The sequence below is a fragment of the Pezoporus occidentalis genome, unplaced genomic scaffold (assembly GCF_034315485.1).
Source record: "Pezoporus occidentalis ecotype Australia unplaced genomic scaffold, CSIRO_AGI_Poc_V1 ctg12, whole genome shotgun sequence".
Lineage (NCBI taxonomy): Eukaryota > Metazoa > Chordata > Aves > Psittaciformes > Psittacidae > Pezoporus > Pezoporus occidentalis.
Genome location: NW_026912994.1, coordinates 7,060,817 through 7,081,862, shown reverse-complemented (window position 1 = coordinate 7,081,862; position 21,046 = coordinate 7,060,817). Strand labels below are relative to the sequence as shown.

The following is a 21,046-nucleotide window of genomic DNA, read 5'->3' as shown; positions in this document are numbered from 1 at the left end:
ATGCTCACAGACGGCAGCTCTTAAGGCAAAGCTAATGATGGATAACAAGTAAATGCCTTGAGGCACATATGGGAAAAAAAAGGGAGAATGAGAAATAAAACAAAAAAGGTAGAGAAAGAATATAACCCCACTAGTCTAACAAAAATATTTCTTTTATTTATATTTTTAGGGCCTTGATAAGGACTCCGTAATTTAGCCCTTTCCCTTTGCTATACTGGAGAAAGGAAAGAGGTTTTCCATTAAATCTGTGGCCTGTTTTCCTTTCCATCTGTGGCCTGGCATATTTCCCATCCCTCACTATGAAAAGCTGGATCCCAGTCTCAAGCCAGTGACATCAACTTTTGCAGCTGGCTCCTGTTGTCCTGGCGAGAGGTGCAATCTCCTTTATTCCCACCTCCTACATGCTGTGATTAACTAGGTGGTTTAAAGAGTAAGTTAAGTTCAAGGAGATTTTAACGTTGTCTTTGCTACCTCCCAGAAAATTTTTAATAAAAACATCTTAAATATTTCATCAGCAGCTTCCCCAAAAAGCTCTCTTTCCCACTGATGCAGTTGGGTATAACATAACATGAAACAGTAAGTCTATATGTGGGTGTTACCATAACCACTAATACCCCCTTGTTATAAGATGACCCTAAATACATTAATTAATTTTCCAAAATAAGAATACCTTTAAACAAGCAAACAAACAAGTCATAGTTTTGCAATGCATTGGTGTTTGATTATAAAGAAACTTGGACTGGAGCATACAGCAACCCTCTTTGGTATGCAGAGCTCATGCAGCAGAATGTAAGTCCCAGTGGAAGTTAAAAGAATAATTACCATTATTTCTCCAGTCAGATGACAAATTGGAACATTTTCTCTTTGAACTCTCAAAAGAACATCATGTTGTAGACCCAAAATGCTCCTTGATCTAACTTCAGCTATTATCAATAACTTATTTCTTCAATTAAACAAATGTTACATATTATATTGTCCTCAGAAGATACTAGAGAGAATGTGCATCCCTAATGTATGAAGAGTGCCTTAAATGTAACCCAAAGGAGACAGGTAACACTTGTCATGTCTCATGTTAAACCTGGGAGACAGACACAGCAGAAGAGAACCAGAGCTTGCCTATGTCTCCCCACTCATAGTCCAAAAACTAATTGTATAATTTGATAAAAATAATACAATTTATTAATAATTTTCTCATTTTCAACTTCTGTTCTTGGCTGGATGAACGGAAAAACGGATAGTTAAAACATTATTACTATGGGCATAGAAGTCCTCCTTAATTGAAAAAAACCTCACAAACAAAATAAAAACCAAAACAAAACCCAGTATAATCTCAACTGCCAAAAGCAGTAGCCAGGTTCCCTTTTAATGTTCAGGATATTTGGCTAACATTCTCTAACTGTTTTTAGAGCACTACTAATGCTACTTTCAATCCCAGGACAGATTTTCCCCAAAGTCCACAGTCAAGGTGCACAGCTCAGCCATGTTTATTTTTTGTGGTTGCTTCTCCACTGACTCACTTTTGGCTGACACTGGCAATGGTAGTGCAGAAACAAAACATGGAAGATGGATGAGGGTGGCCAAACACCTACTTCCTGGCACAGGAGGTAAGCATTTACAGAGTGGGAATAACATTCAGGCTATGTTAACTCTCATAGTGAAATTCCCAACAATGCTTTAGCTCAAGAAGTTGGGGCTGATGCTTTGTGACTTCAAGGGCTGAAGTTCAAGCCCTGTCACACCAGCAAGTGACACAGGAAGGCCTGTGTACTTCAGTGGGGCTTCACTTTGGTTTGCTGACGGCTTCTTGGGAACAGACTATTATTCACATTGAACAGTACTGCACTGCACACAAAAACCAAAAAAAAGTTGGCTATGCAGCAAAAGGAAGGTACTTAGAGTGCTTGTCGTGTGGAGTAACTAACTCAGACTTTCATTCGCTAGTTTACACTTCAGGGGTAACACCCCCATGGAGAACATGTATTATTGAAACTCAATACCATGCAGACCAGTTATAGTTTGAAACTTATCATCCTAGCCTTGGGCTTCAGAGAAAAAGTTATTTGAGTTTTCCTGACTAAAAAATATATATTATGAGATTTTTTTAATATGTTTTTTAATTAACTCCTCCTTTGTGCTTTCACAGCTACACTAAATCATTCCAATTACAATTTTTTTTCAATATCAAGCCAAGAAAATGTGATTATGAAGTTTCAGAAATCATACCTTCCTCTCAGAGTTTAACGCTGCTTTTGATTTGTGGACCTGAAAAAATCTATAGCAGAGGTACAGTCCCCCTGGGAAATGTCAAATGCTGTAGCCCACATGACCTTGCTACTATGAAGTGCTGTTCAACAGCAATTTGCTGATTTCAGTCTAGGCTGTTGTGATCCCATCTGCCTCATTCTCCTCCCTCCAGTCCTTCTCAAGCATATGTACCTGTCCACCTCATGGCCAGTCCCAGTGTTCACATAATTGTGTCAGATTGTCCCAACAGTTAGCCTGGCTGAAATGTAATTATGTTTTTCTGTTGGGTCATTTTTAGGCCGTGTCTCTGAACTACACAAGCAGCATTGCCGCTACAAAAAAACAGTCACAGCCCGGGTTTATATCAAACGAAGTTACCCTAGAACTGCACAATCACCTTTTATGGACTCCAGGAATCTATGAGCCATGGATTAAAAACATTGTTCTAAAGGCCATATTCCCATGATGGATAACACAGACCTATCTATTCCTTCAAGTTAACCAAAGGATCTTTTGAAAATGATTACTCAGAGTATCTTAAGAAATCAGGATATTGTCAGTCTCAGACTGCTGGGAATAGAAGAAGGGCAGTAAAACAAGTACAACTTACACATTAGTAGTGAAGACACCATAGATCAGATCTTGCTCAGGTAGGTAGAAGGTGCTTTGCAATTCATTATAGTAGAAAGGGATTTCTCCAGCACGGGAGCAGTTCAGCCTGGCCTTCATGAAAGTTGTCCATGTGTCCTCCAGCAAAAATCTTCCTCCAATATCATTTTTGCAAACCCTTGCCACACGAGAATACACTGTTTTCCCACAGTCATGTTCTACCGCATTCTCACGGAAGAAGAAGTAGGTGAACAAACCAATGTCATAGGCAGCAATAAAGTTAGGCTCTGAAAAAAAGAAAACCAAACCCAACATTTGAAAAGATTTACACCAGTCAGAAATCAGTCCACGCTCACTGACCTGCTCAATGCACTGTGACACAAGCTCCTTTTATTCAGGCTGTCAAAACAGGGACCAGAGGGAGTTTGGAGTCAGCGGAGGACATAAAAACAGTAGATGGAAATAATGATGTATGGTGATACAGCTCTAGTTCCATACTTCAGATCTTGGACAGACCTCACTGTTTCCCAGCTTTATTGGCAAAGTCGCTACTGATTTCGGTGTTCAGCACTTTGCATATGCATTACTATTCTCTGTACCTATACTCATTTTACAACACAAAGCTTAAGCCTTCCCATTGGGTTCCTTCACCTATTCACTTCTAAAGTGCACCTTACGATGTGTTAAATATGCTGTGCACATCCATTGGATTCCCTAGATTGCTCACTGAAACATTCAACCTGCTCTCCCAGCACAATCACATCTGGCTTTTATCACGAAGTCTTTCCAGTTTCTAGGCACAAAAGATTATCTTATGTCCATAAAACAAAACTGTGCCACAGACCGACAGTACTGAAAACAAGCTCTCTTTAATTATTTTTCTCCTAGAACTATTGTTATTATTTTCACACAAATTGAAAAGAACCTGGAATTGGTTTTGTAGTGAATATTTTAATTAGGTATTTTACAAAGCTTTAAAGTGTACAGTCTTTTATCCCAGCAGTTTCTTTGGCAAAAGGAAAAGATCAGCCAATGAATAATATTTGACTAAACACACAAAAAAAAAAAAAACAAAAAAACCCAAAACCAAACCTGCTGGTTTTATAGGGTACTTTTTAAATGTTCATTCCTGAGAAATGCTCAAAGGAAGAAGAAAAAAAGAAAGTTCAGAATTCCTTTAATGCTGCAGCCCAGGAGTGAAAGGAGAGCAGAGCCACGGCAGAGGGAGAGGAAGGCAGGCTGGTGCTGCTGCAAGGCAGGTTTGGGAGGCAGATGATGGTACAGAGGGGAGGGCACTGCAAAGCATCTCCCATCAAACCTTCCTCTTCAAACAGTAAACCTTAAAGGGGCCGTTGTGATCACCATCTGACCTTCTAACACACACCAGAGAATTTCACCCTGCAATTCCACCATCGGATCCTGTGACTAACAGGTGAATTGGACCAAACTAAATACAACTGCACAATGCCACATTCCTTTACATCCATCACTTTCCTCAGTGACTTGTTCAAATGACTAAAGACTGCCCCAGCAGCAACCTGTACTTCTTTTTCCATTTGACATTATCTGGTTTCAGCTTCCAATCACAGACTCTTGTCATGACTTGTCTGCTAGATTAAAGAACTTTATCCTGCCAGAAATCTTCTCTTGAGGTAAGTACTTCCACATCATGAGCAAAACACCTTCTATCTCCTTTTCAGAAAGATAAATAATTTGAGCTCCTTAAGTTTCTCACTGTGAGGCAGGCCTTGCAAGCTTCAAATCACTGCATGGCTCTTCTCTGAATCATCTTCAAGTTTTCTGTTTCTTGTTAAAAAGTGGCCAGAACAGGATGAAATTACTCCAATGTTACCAATGCTGCACAAGGGTATAAATCCAAGAGTCAACGTTAGTTTTTCCAGTCACAGACTAGAAACTCAGTTTCTGTTTGTCTTTCCTTTTACTCCCCTGTTCCAATGTGGATTCCTTCTGAATTCCTCATTCATGCGCAGACAAGAGGCACGAATTTCTAATGAGTGTATATGGGTTATGCTGCTTCTTGGTCCTAATTCAGAGTCTGTCCTGACAGCGTCCTTCATCTAAAACTCCGATCTCCATATTGACTTCAGTATGCCTGCAGAAGCCTACTTCAGTCTTGTTGAGCTGCAGAGAGCGCACAGTCCCACTGCTCTTATCTTTGATTGAAAGGTCCTGAAATCCAGTAGACAGATTCTGAATATCCTGTCAACTTACTTGGGTCAAAGGATAGAGAGGGGACATTGGGGTCTCCATCCCTACAGTCTGCTCAGTCAGAAGGTGTGAACTCGGTTCAGATATCGCTGGTTGAAATTCTATAGCTTGCTTGATACAAGGTATTATCACACTGGGGTAACAGCTGATTTTAGTAACTATAAACCCACAACAGCATAGGTTCACAGGGAACACAACGTGCTCTGAAATTTCTCATCTTTGGACTGATCTTGCACTGAAACCAACCATCTTCAGCTGAGGCAGTGGAAGACTACAGGGTGCTTAACACTGTGCAGAACTAGGTCAACAATATGATGTGATGCTTTGGGTTAATTTTGATCTTCAAATCTTTGAGTATTTTTCTTGTTAAAATGATGTATTTGGTCATCTAACAAGACAAGAGACCCACGTACATGTTAAGTAGCCTGTAAGACTTACTGTCTATATTCTAAATCAACCTCTCTGAAATACTTCCAGGCTATTTTTAGATGTCTTCTAGGCTGCGTTGATTATTGCACCAGAAACCCTTCCCCATTGTTAACTCTGGATCTCAATATCAAATCAGAGAGAAAGATTTACAAGCCTGTCAAGCTGACTTTAATACACCTCTTGCTCAGATATGATGCACATGACTTTACCATTAAGCCATTTGGAGTTGTATTGTGCTGTCCTAAGTGGGGGAACATTTCCAAGACTGCGGTAAATAGCAGGATCCCGACCAGAGAAATCAATTACAGTTGCAGCATAGAGTTCTCCTCGTGATGTAATCACAGCTGTCGAATTATGCCGAGGGTCATATGGGCACCGAGCCACTCCATTAATTCTGTCAATGATTTTGCTAAGATTTCCTACCTGTATTTAAAAGGAGAGAAGAGAATTTAAAGAGCATCTGGCTTTCTTACTCATATAGAGAATTCTGTTTATCCATAAGCACTATGAGCAAAACCCTGATTTTAGAAAAAACAGGCAGCTCTGAGAATGTTATGTCAGTGATGACTGTAAATTGATCTTTTACATCCATCGTTTGCCAATGCAATAAGAATGTAATGTCAGCGATGACTGTAAATTGATCTTTACATCCATCATTTGCCAACGTAAGAACTTGAGTCTGAGCCTCACTATTCCCCATGCTTTGTAAGAAGGGTAATTCCATAGCAAATAAAACCTGTAGGCCCCAACCCACTCAGTGTGATCAGGTGCTCCTGCTGCCAGCACAGGCTTCTAATTCTCCACAGACACCATCTCAATGCATACTGGCATTAAAAAACTATAAAAGTAAACAGTGCTCTGGACCTGCTCCTGCCTCCCTTGAAGCCAAAGGGAGTTTTGCCATTTATTTTAAGGAAACATTTAAGTATTCAACTCAGGAGGTACTCACAGCAAATCTTGTCTATATTGCCCATTTTCAGCAGCATACCAAGGTTTACATAAGTAGCACCTTGCCCAGATCCAGCTCACCCATAACACAAATTTTTTGCTCCCCATCTGCAGATACACCCACTGCCCCAGAGCAGCCCAAAGGGACCCATAGAAGAAAACCAAAATTATTTTAGATCAGCTAAACATATTGGAACATACTCTCTGCAACCACGATGCCTTGCCAAATGCTGCCCCAAAGCATGCATCCAGCCCTATCACTGTGAAAGAGGCAAAACAAACCTGTCGACTGGAACACACTGGTGAAAAGGCATTGGTACCACAGGTAAAAACTTTCTTGCCGTAAACAATCAGCACTCGGACATAGTTCTGGCACTCTTCCTATAGGGAAACAAGAGAAAGAAGTTTTGAAAAGGTGACTGTAGGGTTATTACGATAAAAAAAATAATTACCTCTATTGCATCAGGAATACACTTTCCTTTGCTCTAACTCAGACTGAGGTTTGTTGCATTAAGCAGTGCACAGATGTAGGGAGCAGTGGTCTAAGTGAGCAAGCCAAATTTGCTGTTTATTTCTATAATCATAGCCCTGCACAGTCCCTGCGTAGGATGCTATCCATCAGGTTGACTCTCCATTAGCTACACAAGTGCCTCTTTCTGTTCTCTGCTTAGACTGGAGGAGGAATCCTCCTTTTTTTTTCATGGTGATACTTCTGATCTATTTTTCCCAGTAATGCTGCAGCTTTGAAAATGTTTCCCAGACACAAGCCCCGGTGAAGGACAACAGGTCTGTCTGCACTATAATTCACAACAGTTCCAGCAGGAAAACAGCATGAACTTCTCTTTAATAGACCAGGCTGGTCAGGAGAAGCTTGAACCCGCTGTTGCTTCCTGCCTCCCACAGAGATTGTGTGCTCAGGGTTTTCCATAATAGAAGGAGTTTCTTTCAGACCAGGGCAGTGAGAAACAGCAATTCCCCTCTTCTCAGCTGCACAACCACTTGCTGGTACAAATAGGAAACTCCCTTCACATACCAGTCCCCAAAGGAGTGGGGCCCCTTTCATCCCACCTGGGGTAGGGGTGGTAGCACAGGGTGCAGCTGGCTTTTTTCAGAAGGCCTCCTTCATGTTGTTGGAGAGAGCCACAGTCTCACTCTCTCCCCATAGCCTCATATCCAGAGACCTGTGGACTGCAGATCAGGCTGAGCATCTCCAGGCAGTTAAGCAGTGTGGAAGGAAGATGCCACATAAGGCAGGGACTTTCTAACAGTACACACAGAGAAACAGAGGTGTAAGACTAACGTGCAGCTCCCACAGGCAGTGTAAGCGGCTCAAGAGCCGCCTGCCCCAGGGTTCATCCAAACAGCTCCAAATGAGAGATGTTCAGTGAGGCTGGCACCAGCCTGCCTGCCCTGGGCTCTGGGGCCACCTCAGAGGAAACGATACGAGCAATCACTAATGACTGGCACCCACAAAGCTCCAAGTGAAGAAAGACTATCCTGTGCTACTGTAAACAGAAAAAGAAACTTGCTAAAAAATAGCAACCTCAGCTGGGTTATCCTGGCTGTGTTGCTTTTCTCCCTCCAATAGATCATAATTTGCCACTAAACTGAGCCTACAGTTGCAGACACCGCTTCTCCTTCTGTAAGCAGCCATCACTCTGCGAGCTTCCCTGTCTCATGCTGTTGATCATTTCCCTGAAGATTTCACTTGCAAGATTCAGCAGTGTGAAAAAGCTCCCTGTCATCTGGAAAGGATGAGGCTTGCTTAGCTGGATTATGTGGGATCTTCTTTCATTTGCTGTATGGAAATCAACTCAGTGAAGGATGGCATTTAGCAGAAACCCATCAGTGCTAGCCACAGACAATGACTGCACAGGCATGACATGTGGGGCTTGCTTTAGGATGGGAGAAGATCACCGGGACTGCACTTCAGGGCCAGCCCAGGAGCACTCACCTAGCCCAGGGAACAGGCTGTAGAGCACCACAGAGCAGGTGCTGCCAGTCTTGAGTCTCAGCAGGGCATCAGGGATCAGATACATAATGCCTGGCACCTTAAAATGAGAGCTTAAATTCATAGCTAAGTCAATTCAGAACTTCTTATTTCAGAAGCAGATCAGTCATGGTGACTGTGCATCAGTCTATCAAATAGGACCTTGAGAAGCTCTTTCCCACCTGCCATCTGTTGAGAATAGAGGTCTCACTGTTTCCTTTAATAAGATGAAGGGCTTGCCAGTCCCTCTGCTCAATCCTGTCATTGTTATGTGGTGCTGTGAGCCCTGTTAGTTATTCCCTGCCCTAGAGATGTCTGCATTCATGGGTAGGTTAAGTAATTCCTCTTTCTGTAGAGCACGGTTATTGAATTCCACATAATATTAGGACCATTACATATTTGACTGTAAAGTGATAGAGATTCTTGAGGGGATGCTATTAAAAAAAGGTATGGGCTCCTCTCCCATCAGTGTTTTGTTTTCAGAATATGACTGATTTGGCATCTACCCAGAATACACGTCTCTACCCAAATTTCGCGCAATAAGAGAGTACACATCTGTGCCCCCTCCAGTTCCACCTTTCCCTGCTTTGTGCAGAGTCTGAACAGAGCTTCTGACCTAAACCAGCTAATACCTTTAATATTGCTGGACCCTTTCCTGTTCAGGTCCTTCAAAATATTCCTAACCAAAACCCCGTCCTGCAGAAATCCAAAATGCTGATTTGCAGAATTCTATTGTTTGCACATAACTATATTAAAGATTAACAAGCTTCTATTTCTAGAAAAGCTTCACAGCTGAGAATATAGCACACAAAAGAAGAATTTTTCTGCTAGGTAATGTGCTGGATAGTCTTCTGGAGTCTACCAGCAGTGATCCACCTGTTGTATGCTTTACTCCAAGGCATAGTAGCCTGGCTTAGCAGGGATGCTGGAGGCTGGTAAAATATGGTGTCCTTTAGCCTAATTAAGCACAGTTTTATTTGTACCCACTCAGTCTAAGGCAGAAGTTATTTACTGAAACAGAGGAGAAACCACACTGAGCAAATACATCGGCTGCTGTTTGAACCTGCACCTGAGCATTTAACCTGCAACTTCCATCCCCCTCCCAAAGGTGGTAGCAAAGAGCAGAAGCACAGTCCATACGGATGTGGTGTTAGACTAGAAACATTTGAGAACTGATACTTTTAAGAGAACTAGATGCAACAAACTTGCTAATTATTTCATTGGCTGTAAGAGGCAGAAATTCGGGTGACTAGTGGATATTTTCTACTCTGTTTCGAAAAAGATGCTACTAGGCCTGGGCCATATCCTATGTTCCAATGAATAAACTCAATAGGTGTTTTCCCTGGATCTGCCTCAGCGATGATGGTAACTGCTCCCTATGCTCCTGAAGGAAGAGCAGTGATAATATATACATTTTATGCATTGGTCTCAAAACAATCATTCAACTTAATGTTCTGAAACAGATGTACATCATCTGCCCTGTTCTCTCAGCTGGGTGAACCAAACATGCAGGTGCTAAAGGACTTGCCATGGTGATGTACTGAGTCAGAATTGATCCTGAAGGACAGCAATGAGAGACCACTTCCCTCTAACCTGCCTGGCCTGAAGAGGAATACTGTGCTCGTCTTGTATTTCTTATTGCAGTACCCACTGCCGGTCACATCAGTCTATGAAAACCTTCAACAAAAGCAAAGAAGAATCTTAACCACTTAAATGCTCCAGCTTAAATGATTTTTCTCAAAACACTGTTGGTGAGATTTACATTAGATCCTCTTTCTACCCTGTTCTCCAAATAACTAGCAAGAAACACCCTCCTCTCTGTTCTTTAAACCAGTCTGGATTTGCTCTGAAACGTCATTCAACACTCCGCTCTCTGCAACAATTCATAGCTAAGGCAAATGGTTAATAAAATGACCTCAGAAACCCCTACAGAAAATAGGAGCTCTTTAATGCAGTTTCTTCAGTGTGGTAGGAAAACTCTAGGCATACAGGAGGCAAAATTCAAATGGGCTTTAGTATAGCTGGAATATCTGGCAAGCTTGAATCCAGCTCTGTCCAGACGAGTCAATATTTGGATCCTGCTCTCACATTGTGGAGGAGACAGTTAAACCTGTGTATGATCAGTCTGCAGATCTCATCACCAGAAGATATTATCTGGATCAAGAGATTAAGGATTTAAATAAAGGGGGAAGACTGGGTATTTATATGGTTAATGAGAATAACTCAGTTATATTAGTTGGGATTATTATTAAATATATGGCAGAGCTGATAAAAACTTGTGGCTTACCACCAAAGCATGAAGTATATCTCTGATTTTCCTACAAATTGCATATTACCCTCCTTGAGGTTCTTGCTCCTTCCTCAAAATTACCTAGTACTGGTCCCCTTTTTTGAGATAAGGGCTTGAATTGAGCAGGTAGCACTTTTCTTCAGCCTAACAACCCTTGTTTTCCCAGAAAGGCTGAGTACATGACTTGAGTGCTCAACCCTACAGGGCACAAGTTCCCACTGTCACTAAGAGAATGAACTTCACTGGAGCCTGTCCCTCCGACCCCACTCAGCTTAAACCTATCTTCATTTATTTCATTTTTTGCAACATCTAGATTTAAATGTGTCTGTGAATGCTGTAAGGTCCATGACTGCGGACAGAACCATGCGTCTTTCTAGCTCTGAGAGATGTCAGGCTGCTTTGAAAGCACATTTCAAACCTGAGAAGCAAAAGTGGTGCCTTGTTACTCCCTTCATTCGTGTGGACAGATGAGCAAATGGAGGGGCTGAACTCCTGTGGCTTTGGTTTGAAGTAAAATTCAAACAGACGTCTTCAGGATGCTGTGAATAAGGCAGCTGTAGGTGCTTCTTGAGTTGTTTCTTTTGTCATTTCTGAACACTGGAGTTCTGAAATGTTACAAACCCTTAATCTCATCGTACAGATGTACTTTTCTTTGAAAGCATATAAACCATATATAGGCAGTACTTTAATTGCCGTTTTACTTTAAATAAACCACTGCAGCCCTGTCGTCAGTGATCTCCTTTTTAATTCTTTTTTTTAGGCTAACACTATTTGATCACATACTGATATATTTTAATCACAGATTAAAACCAGTTACATGCTGCATGAGTAAATTAGCTGTTTCAGATGGTCTGCCATCCTCAGTAAATAAACACAAACTCCTGGAGTACAACCTGGAGTTCAGAGAATAAGCCAGCAGAATGCCATGTTACACCTTCAAGAACATTTTAGTGTGCAGGGAACATTTAATATATCTGTTGCAGTTCATCACAGTTTGTTAGAAAACAATCAAGACCTAACATGTTCTTGAGTGCTGTTATTCATGTACTTTCAGATACCTATATTTATTCCTTTGGATATATTTGTTCCTTTGGACAAAAAATTCTATTAATCAGTTTAAGCCAATGCCCTGACCAAGCTCTTTCTCCTTTGAGTACAAGAGATAATGAAGAGAATTCCTAATGATTTTTCCAGCCAAGTTTTCTTTAATGAACTTCAAATCGAATCTGGGGGTTGATTCTACATTGTTATCTTAGCAGAAGGACTAGGAATGTAGGTTCAGATCTCTAGGAACAGTTACAGAAGGGGAAAAATATCTGACCATTTCCTAGTTATTTCTATTTGCCTGGAAATTTATATGTTGCTTGTCCTACCTGGAAGCCGCTAATCCACAAGTGGCATGAAGATTCCCAGCTCCACCAGATAACCAGAACTCACATCCTTTAAGACACAGAGCCACTTGAAGGCCTGAAACAGCTGATTCCTCCATAAGCCCAGCAATGTCTACACCAAAGCTGTTCAGTTGGGCTGAAGCCTAAGTCTAGGATTTCCCTGTAACCTGATGGGAATCATAAGACATCCCCAGCATCAGAACATCATACAAAACCAGAAAGAAGCTCTACTGGCAATACAGTGGTACCACCAGCAGTGAGATACCTATCAGACATTTCTCTTGATTCTGTCTTGCTCCAGAAGCATTATTACTGTGTCATCTTTCTCCTGGCTACACAAAGCTCTTCGGACAGCATGTAAGAGCTGCTATTTTCACAAATGGTCCCTTTTTACGTTTTGAAATGATAGTGTGCAGCTTTTGGAAAGTTAACAAATAATTCTGTGTTTAGCCAAGAGAAAGAGCAAAGTGCTCATGTTTAGAAAGCCACAACTTTCCATGTCAGGCAAAATTCCTTAGATATGGTAGATAAACTGGAAGCTGAACAACTCCTAATGAAATTAAATACATCTCTTCCCCTTCTGCTCTATCCATCACTCATTTTAACTACAGACTCTCGGGTGATTTCATTTGGAAGAGAGAAACAAAGGCAGCATAGCACTGACTTTGTTCTCTGCATTGTCTCTCAGTAATGTGGGTGCTTTCCAGGGGACAATTTTAAGGTGCTGATCATGACACATTTTATATATGCTGCATTAACAAGAATGATTACTCATGGAAGCCAGCATTCATCTCCAGAGACATGGCAAGTAAAGCATGTACAATTATTTGAGGAAACCACAAGTTTTAGTTGATAAAAATAAGATAAATGAGAGACTATTCTGAGATGTTTGTTTCAATACTACATGATACATCACAGAGTTAATTTTAAAATCAGGTTCAAGAACTTAGACATTAATAGATTAAAATCTGGTAAATTACTGGGCTGAAAAATGTCCTCAGAGTGAAATCATTCAAAAACTTCCTCTTCTAGCAGGGCCCCAGATGGGGTGGTACTAGCTCAGTACTAACAGTTCTCTTAACAAACATTTGTGGATTATCCAAAGATTATAAAAATAGTAAGTACCAGCGAGGACAATGCCTCACTATATACAGTGATACATGCTAGGACCCAAACTGGACCCAACAAGTGCAATACGTTTTTGTAAGATTTTGTTAATTTATGCATTAAAGAACAAGGGACAAAAGGGCTCTGCACATAGACTGGAAGATTACATCCCAAGACTAGCAACTGTGAAAAGGATTTAGTGGTCACAGGGGCTAGGCAATGCTGCATCATCTCCTATGGCAGAAGAGCTTATGAAACTGGCACATATATGAACAGAGGAAGGTGAATAAGAAGTGGAAGACTGTTTAATCACACTTAGGCATTAGAGAGACTGAGAACGGAATACAGATAAAAAATTGGAGTGTGCAGAAAACAAACAAAAAATATTGAAGAGCTGTAGAAAAATGACTTAGCGAAAGAGGCTTGGAGAACTCAGCTTTTTACTTTACCAAAAAGCCTAAGTACTGAACTGACAAGAGTATATAAGTGCCTTTGTAAAAAATAAATATTGGTAACTAAGGGGCTCTTTAATCTAGCACAGAAGGGCAAAATGAAACCCAGCCACTCAAAACTAAAGCCAGATCCAAAGGGGAACTAAAGTACAAATTGTTAACAGAGAAGGTGATCTGCCATTAGAACAAACCAGCAAAGCATGTCATCAGCCCATCTGCTTCAGGCCTTCACTTCAAAATTTTTTGCCTTCCTTAAAAGGGTGCAGCAGCCAAATACAGCTTACCGAGTTCAATTTTGGAATAGGCAGGTGAAATTTGTGGTCAGAGCTACACAGGGTGTCAGAAGAAATGGTACCTTCTAACCTTAAATCTATATTTCTCATCTTCCTCTTCTCTGGGCAATAGGTACTCAAATGTGAGGTAACCATCATGCCGTAATAATTATACTTCTGTGATATGCATTTTGTGGCTTTTATTCTTGCACTTCTTAATTTCCTTATGTAAAAGCTCTAAGAACTTTAGAGTTCTTTCTAAGCAGCAGGAAGAATTTGATTTAGAGACTTAAGAGGCAATGAAAGGGGAAAAAGATATTTTAATGCACTAGGTGGCTTGGAAAACCTCACTCTAAAATACGTATGTTATTAAATGGGCAAGGAAAATGGACCAGTCATGTAACTTATGCAAACTACATTGTGGATTAATGTAAGAGTCAAAGGTCCTCCTTATTTCTGGCCTCTATCACCACATACCTAACTGCCTGACAATCCATTACGTATTTATCATCAAGTCATTCATGCTAGGTAGAAAACTGCCATTAGTCAAGTGTTGACAAAGCAGATCTGAGGCAGACAGAGCTCTACATTTTGTACCACCACCACTGCACAGCAGAATCAGAAATGTTCACATTAATACTGCACTTGATACGTTTACCCAGCAAAGGGCAGAGGTGCTGCATCAGAGCTGGATTTCTTAGCTGGAGCAGAGCACTTCACCGGGTGGCCAGGCTAACCTCAGTATCTTTGGAGCTAGTGCCAAGTCATTTCTCAGCAGTGTAAAAAGCAACGAATGTGCAGACTTGCCCCAAGAGGGACTCAACCATGGATGCACAGGTTAGTGTAGATAACAGATGTGGGAGATTTGAGTTTACTTAGCAGAATCTTTCTGCCTTTGTAGCTTTATGTCTTTTTGTCAGACTCTCCAGCCAATATCTCTGCTTGCCATCAATTTTATGTCAAGAAGTGTCTTAACAATCTGCTTAATTATTGTTCCTCAGAACTTCACACCCATGACCACTGTGCCTACCAAACAGTTTAAAGCTCCAGATCACACCACCCAAGTCTTGGAAGGCAGATGCAGGGACTGTGAAAATGAAGACCTTGGGCCCACTGTAGGAGAGGATCTGGTTTGAGACCATCTTAAAAATCTGAACGTGCACAAGTCCATGGGACCTGATGAAATCCATCCACAGGTCCTGAAGGAGCTGGCAAATGAAGTTGCTAAGCCACTGGCCATCATATTTGAGAAATCAGGGCAGCCAGGTGAAGTTCCCCATGACTGGAAAAAGGGAAATATAACCCCCATTTTCAAGAAGGGGAAAATGGATGACCCGGGGAACTACAGAGCAGTCAGTCTCACCTCTGTGCCTGGCAAAATCTTGGAGCAGATTCTCCTGGAAGGCATGCTAAGGCACATGAAAAACAACAAGGTGCTTGTTGACAGCCAGCATGGCTTCACTAAGGGGAAATCCTGCCTGACCAATTTGGTGGCCTTCTATGATGGGGCTACGGAGCTGACGGACAGGGGTAGAGCAGCTGATGTCATCTACCTGGACTTGTGTAAAGCATTCGACACTGTCCCACACGACATCCTTGTCTCTAAATTGGAGAGACATCAATCTGATGGATGGACCACTTGGTGGATAAAGAACTGGCTGGATGGCGGCACGCAAAGAGTTGTCATCAATGGCTCAATGTCCAGCTGGAGACCAGTAATGAGTGGTGTCCCTCAGGGATCAGTGTTGGGACCGGTCTTGTTCAACATCTTTGTCACTGACATGGACAGTGGGATTGAGTGCGCCCTCAGCAAGTTTGCTGATGACACCAAGCTGTGTGGTTCGGTTGATACCCTGGAGGGAAGGAATGCCATCCAGAGGGACCTTGACACACTTGTGAGGTGGGCTGATGCCAACCTCATGAAGTTTAACCATGCCAAGTGCAAGGTCCTACACCTGGGTCGGAGCAATCCCAGGCACAGCTAAAGGCTGGGCAGAGAAGAGATTCAGAGCAGCCCTGCGGAGAAGGACTTGGGGGTTTTGGATCTATGTTGGAGATATTCAAGGCCCTCCTGGACAAGTTGCTGTGTGATGTACTCTAGGTTGCTCTACTCTTGCAGGGAGGTTGGACTAGATGATCTTTTGAGGTCCCTTCCAACCCTTGGGATTTGGGGATTCTGTGATTCTGTGTTGGTCGATGAGAAAATGAACATGAGCCGGCTTCAGTGTGTGCTTACAGCCCAGAATGCCAACCGTATCCTGGGCTGCATCAAAAGGAGTGTGACCAGCAGGTCGAAGGAAGTGATCCTGCCCCTCTACTCTGCTTTCATGAGACCTCGCCTGGAGTATTGTGTGCAGTTCTGGTGTCCTCAACATAAAAAGGACATGGAACTGTTGGAATAAGTCCAGAGAAGGGCCACGAGGATGATCAGGGGACTGGAGCACCTCCCGTATGAAGACAGGCTGAGAAAGTTGGAGCTGTTCAGCCTGGAGAGGAGAAGGCTGCGTGGAGACCTCATGGCAGCCTTCTGGTATCTGAAGGGGAGCTATAGGGGTGCTGGAGAGGGACTCTTCATTAGAGACTGTAGTGACAGGACAAGGGGTAACGGGTTAAAACTTAACCAGGGGAAGTTTAGATTAGATATAAGGAAGAAATTCTTTCCTGTTAGGGTTGTGAGGCACTGGAATGGTTGCCCAGGGAGGTTCTGAATGCTCCATCCCTGGCGGTGTTCAAGGCCAGGTTGGACAGAGCCTTGGGTGGCATGGTTAATGTGAGGTGTCCCTGCCCAAGGCAGGGGAGTTGGAACTGGATGATCTTAAGGTCCTTTCCAACTCTAACTATTCTATGATTCTATCACAATCAACATAAACTCAGCTGTTCAAAGCATTATCCTCATGACAATTTTGGCAAACTCTGTGGTGTGAGGAGGCAGCAGCAGAGATGATATTCAGACCATTGCTTTCTTTTGGCATGACAGTAAAAAAGATAAACTGAAATTATTCTAGAATTTGTTCTGTCTAATGCATGGCTTTATCCAGCGGTTGACAAAATAATTCTGGGTTATAAATTAAAATTTTTCATGAACAATAGGATACAATTTAAGTCTTACAAACTTTATAATGGAAGAAAAGAGAAAATCTTTTATTTACATATTTGGAAGTACAAAGACTACAGATTCCAAAAATCCTCACATCTTGTGTTTTGGAGTTTTTTAGTTTTGTCCAACTTCTATTGGGTTCTTCTTTTCATGGCAGGCCCCGTTTGGGGGCCTAACCCATTTTGCATCCATGGTGTTTTCCTGCATAATGTAGATCCTACACGAAATTCTAACAGATGTTCTATACTACTATGCTTTACAGCTACATGAAACAAATTGACCCCAAAGTTCAAGATAACATTTTTATGTATATACCAGTTAATACAGTAACCATGTAAAGGTTATTACATAAAATGAACGTGGTCAATGGAAGATCATATAATCCTGTGTTTGAAGCACTGAACTGGAACTTGTCAGAATTGCAGCACTCTGAGCCAGCCACACAATGACTCTCTGCTTGACTGTCCATGTCTAAGCCAAGATCATGCTTATCATCCTTTATCCTTTGTCCAGCTCCTTTGGTTTAGGCTGAGAACTGCTTGTGTGAAATATTAAAGACAATAGGACACCCTCTCAGTTGAGACCTGAAGATTTTTTAACAGTACTAACATCACATTTGAAAAATCAAAATAATTCCTGCTTTAGATGGCTTTGCTTTAGCTTCTCAGAAGAGAGGCAGAAAGGATTTTGGATCAGAAATGCCTGCAAACCCTGAACCTCTGGACAGCATGCATTTATTCAAGCAATTCTTACTTCAATCTGAGTTTAGAGACTGCACCTGCCTCCAAAGGAGCTCTGATATTGCCCTTGACCAGACTGCTGTGCACTAACAGATTCAATTCTCATATTCCAGAGAATTAAACAAAGATGAACTCTAACTGCAAACAAGCATTGAAGCCCATATGGCCAAATGCCAGCGGCTCACTGCTGAGTACCTAGACTAAGCCAACCTGCCCCACCCCAGACCCCACTGCAAGATGTTACCCCTGGCTCGCCACCACTTTCCTCCTTGATATGTCACAAATTATGTCTTCTCCAGCAGTGAAATCATGTTTAAATTTCATGCAGAGCAAGTCTAATAACTTGGACAGAGGGCCTTTGAAATGGCTAGCTCAGCGGTGCTTATACACTTGTATTGGTAGATCTGAACTGCTGAAAATTTACAAGCTCAAGCTGGTGTTAGATGTTCCCTGTGCGGATTTCACATGATGCAAATAAATTTACCCCTAGCATCACTGTATCAAAGAAAAACTTACCTCTGTTTTACCTTTACTTTGACAGGACCTCCTGGTGTCTTCATCTGAACCCCATGCTGTTGCCTGAGAAACCAAAATGCACAAGTCACATGATATTGCCATCAACCACCATGTCTGGAGACTCCCAAAACAAGAGCAAGTATCTCCAGCCAATTTATACAGCCCAATTTAAAAGCAGTATTGTGACAGTAAACACGTATCTCGCTCCTACTGTGCTCACAGTGCACACAAATGATAAATAGATGAGAAGTCCAGAAACAGAAGCAACTGGAATATTAACACAGGACAGACTTTAATTTACATGTAAATGCAACTTCTGATCATTATTCAACTGGAAGGTCCAAGACAAGCCCCACACACTTTCTATTCAAAGAGAACAGTGCTGTATAAAACCACCAGCTTTCATCACCAAAATTAAAACCTTCCCTACAGCAAGGCCCAGTAGTTCTGCAAAATCTGCTGGTCTCCTTAAATTTACCCACAAGATTATCATCTTTCAAGTAATCCTGCAGCAAAGTAAGCTGGATAAAACAACTGGGAGCTGACAGTTGAAACTTGGAGAGACAGGAAGCAGGCGAGAAGGCTGGATGGTGATTTGTGACGCCAGACAAGTTGGGTCAGATCCTGAGATGGAGTAAAACGCATTAAGGCTGAGGGCACTATTAACTGGGGGCTGAGAGCATGTGGGATCCCTATTGGCTCTAACTGACTGCTTTGGAGCAAAGGGGCCCCTTCCTTCACAAGAAAAGTCAAGACCAGCAAAGCTGCCTTAGAGAGAACTTTCAGATTTAAAATACTCAGCAACATACCCAACCATTCAGTGTCCTCTGCAATTTTCCTCCCTTCACCACCTTTTATAAAACAGTCTTAACAGGTCCAAGCAGGTATTGTTAGCTGGAGGTGAAAATATACATAAACATCCATACTATACATAATACCTCATTCTGAATACAAGAAAAACAGCTGTGTTACACAGGGAAGGGCCAGAATACAAATCCAAAGCTCCCCCAAAAGAGCCAGGATTTCTTTTTTTGTTTCCTTCCCCCCAGTCCATTACCAGCACAGGAAATGGCTTCAAAGTTCAGTCTGGATCTGAACTCTTCTTGAACCTTCACATTGCAGCCAACATATTTTTTTAAACATGGGGCTTCCACAGAAATTATTCCCTTGACACATGCTAAATCCTGGATTTTGTAAGAGAAAGATGGGAGACCACTAAGAAGAAGGGGTGAATTTTCCCATACCCTGAGCTCAGGTCCATGAAGACATCAGAGCAGTAAGAAATGCCACCACCCAGGAAATGCATTTATATATAACATTTGGGAAGGGATATTTCTACCTCATATACACAAAAAGACAAAAAAAAAAAGAAAAAAAAATAAGAAAAAACGTACATTCTCCATTATCTGAGCATTCAATTCAATTTGGCTTGAAGTAAGAATTTATGAGCACAGGCAAAGATCTGGTGGGAGAAGGGAAAAGCACAGATCTTTCCCTGGGAGTTGCTTGAGAAATAGCTCCCATGTACTACAGTCCAATTCAGGCTGAAGGCCAAAAGCTTGTGCTTCAGCAGTGTTTTTGTGACAGCTGGGATAAGACCTTGCTAGAAAGGATCATCTAGCCATATCCTGACAGGGGATATGTCACTGAATGAGAGAGCCATCACAGGAGAGTAAGGAATTTTGACTGGAGCACTTGACATCTGCAAAACTGCGCAGCAGCATTTTGATCCCCAGTCTCAAATCTAGCCCATATTCACCTAACCACAGTACCTATGCACTTTGCATCAAGTTTTGACAACCTTAATACAAAAACAAAAGGCTGAAAAGAGACATCTTATTAGGCAGCTCCTCTTCCCATTTCAAAGACAGAGACAGCGCACTCCTATTATACAGCCCAGTTTACCTTAACAGTGCTTGACAGGACAAAATGAAAACAAAAATTGTTGGTTACTTCCACAATCAATGCTGCTTCCCTGCAGCAACCCTGGGTCTTTTGGGATTGCAGCAACACAACGGAGAAGAATTTATCCTCCTAGGTGACACCTAGCCTTCCCTGCCAGACATCTGCACTGCAGACCTTTGGGGCATCCTGTAAGCATAGCTTGCGTCAGAGCACTGGTCCCCTCCAGCTATGTTCTTGATGCCTAAGTGGTTGGGTTTTTTTTATTAGGTAGCAATGCCCTTCAGCTTTCTGAAATGCTACCTTGATGAGCTGAGTGGTAACTGAAGTTCTTGGTGATGACCCAAATTATAGCAACATGTTGTTTGTGACTGCACCACTAGTCAGGGTGCGCTTCATTAGAGCTAAGAGGATAATTAAGCAACATGGCAATCTAGAACATGTTTTACAAGTCCCACACATGTCTTTGACAGGACAGGGAGGAGCTACCTTGAGGGCTGCTGAGTAACCCAAATGACCTCTGGTGGCTCAAAGAAATATTTACAACCTTGCACAGCAGAACATCTTGTCAATAATAAAAATATAATTGCAAAGCCAAGGAGCTAACATGTGTTTGAATAATTGTACTGCCTGCGAGGTATGACTATGCACTTGCCGCCGAGCTACAGTGTATCCAAGTCCTCCCGGGAGCCCACACACATCTGTGGTCATGGCCTGTGTGTTGAATCTGGTAAGAGGTCCTGGCAGGCTCAGATCTCTTGAGCCTGGGGCTTTCAGATGCAATTTCCAGCATTGTTTGGTTTCTTTACATGACTAACCAGCTGTCTTTT

General features: G+C 42.0%; 1 protein-coding gene and 1 long non-coding RNA gene across 7 annotated transcripts in view; one reads left to right on the top strand and one right to left on the bottom strand.

The window, feature by feature from the left end:
• SEMA5B (semaphorin 5B) overlaps window positions 1–21,046 on the bottom strand; it is a 283,614-nt gene that overhangs the window by 69,007 nt on the left and 193,561 nt on the right. For all 6 annotated transcript variants that reach the window (XR_009962448.1, XM_062607082.1, XM_062607079.1 and 3 more), the window contains 4 exons: window positions 18,315–18,377; window positions 6,742–6,840; window positions 5,721–5,934; window positions 2,855–3,140 (listed from right to left, as the gene is read on the bottom strand). Coding sequence is in view for 5 of the 6 variants with exons in the window: in XM_062607082.1 (XP_062463066.1) it covers window positions 2,855–3,140; window positions 5,721–5,934; window positions 6,742–6,840; window positions 18,315–18,377 (662 nt within the window). In the remaining variant the exon portion in view is untranslated. The remainder of the gene's footprint in view (window positions 1–2,854; window positions 3,141–5,720; window positions 5,935–6,741; window positions 6,841–18,314; window positions 18,378–21,046) is intronic.
• On the top strand, window positions 4,347–20,133 carry LOC134157767 (uncharacterized). The gene is made up of 2 exons (XR_009962452.1): window positions 4,347–4,505; window positions 18,340–20,133. It is a non-coding gene; the product is annotated as an uncharacterized LOC134157767 (long non-coding RNA).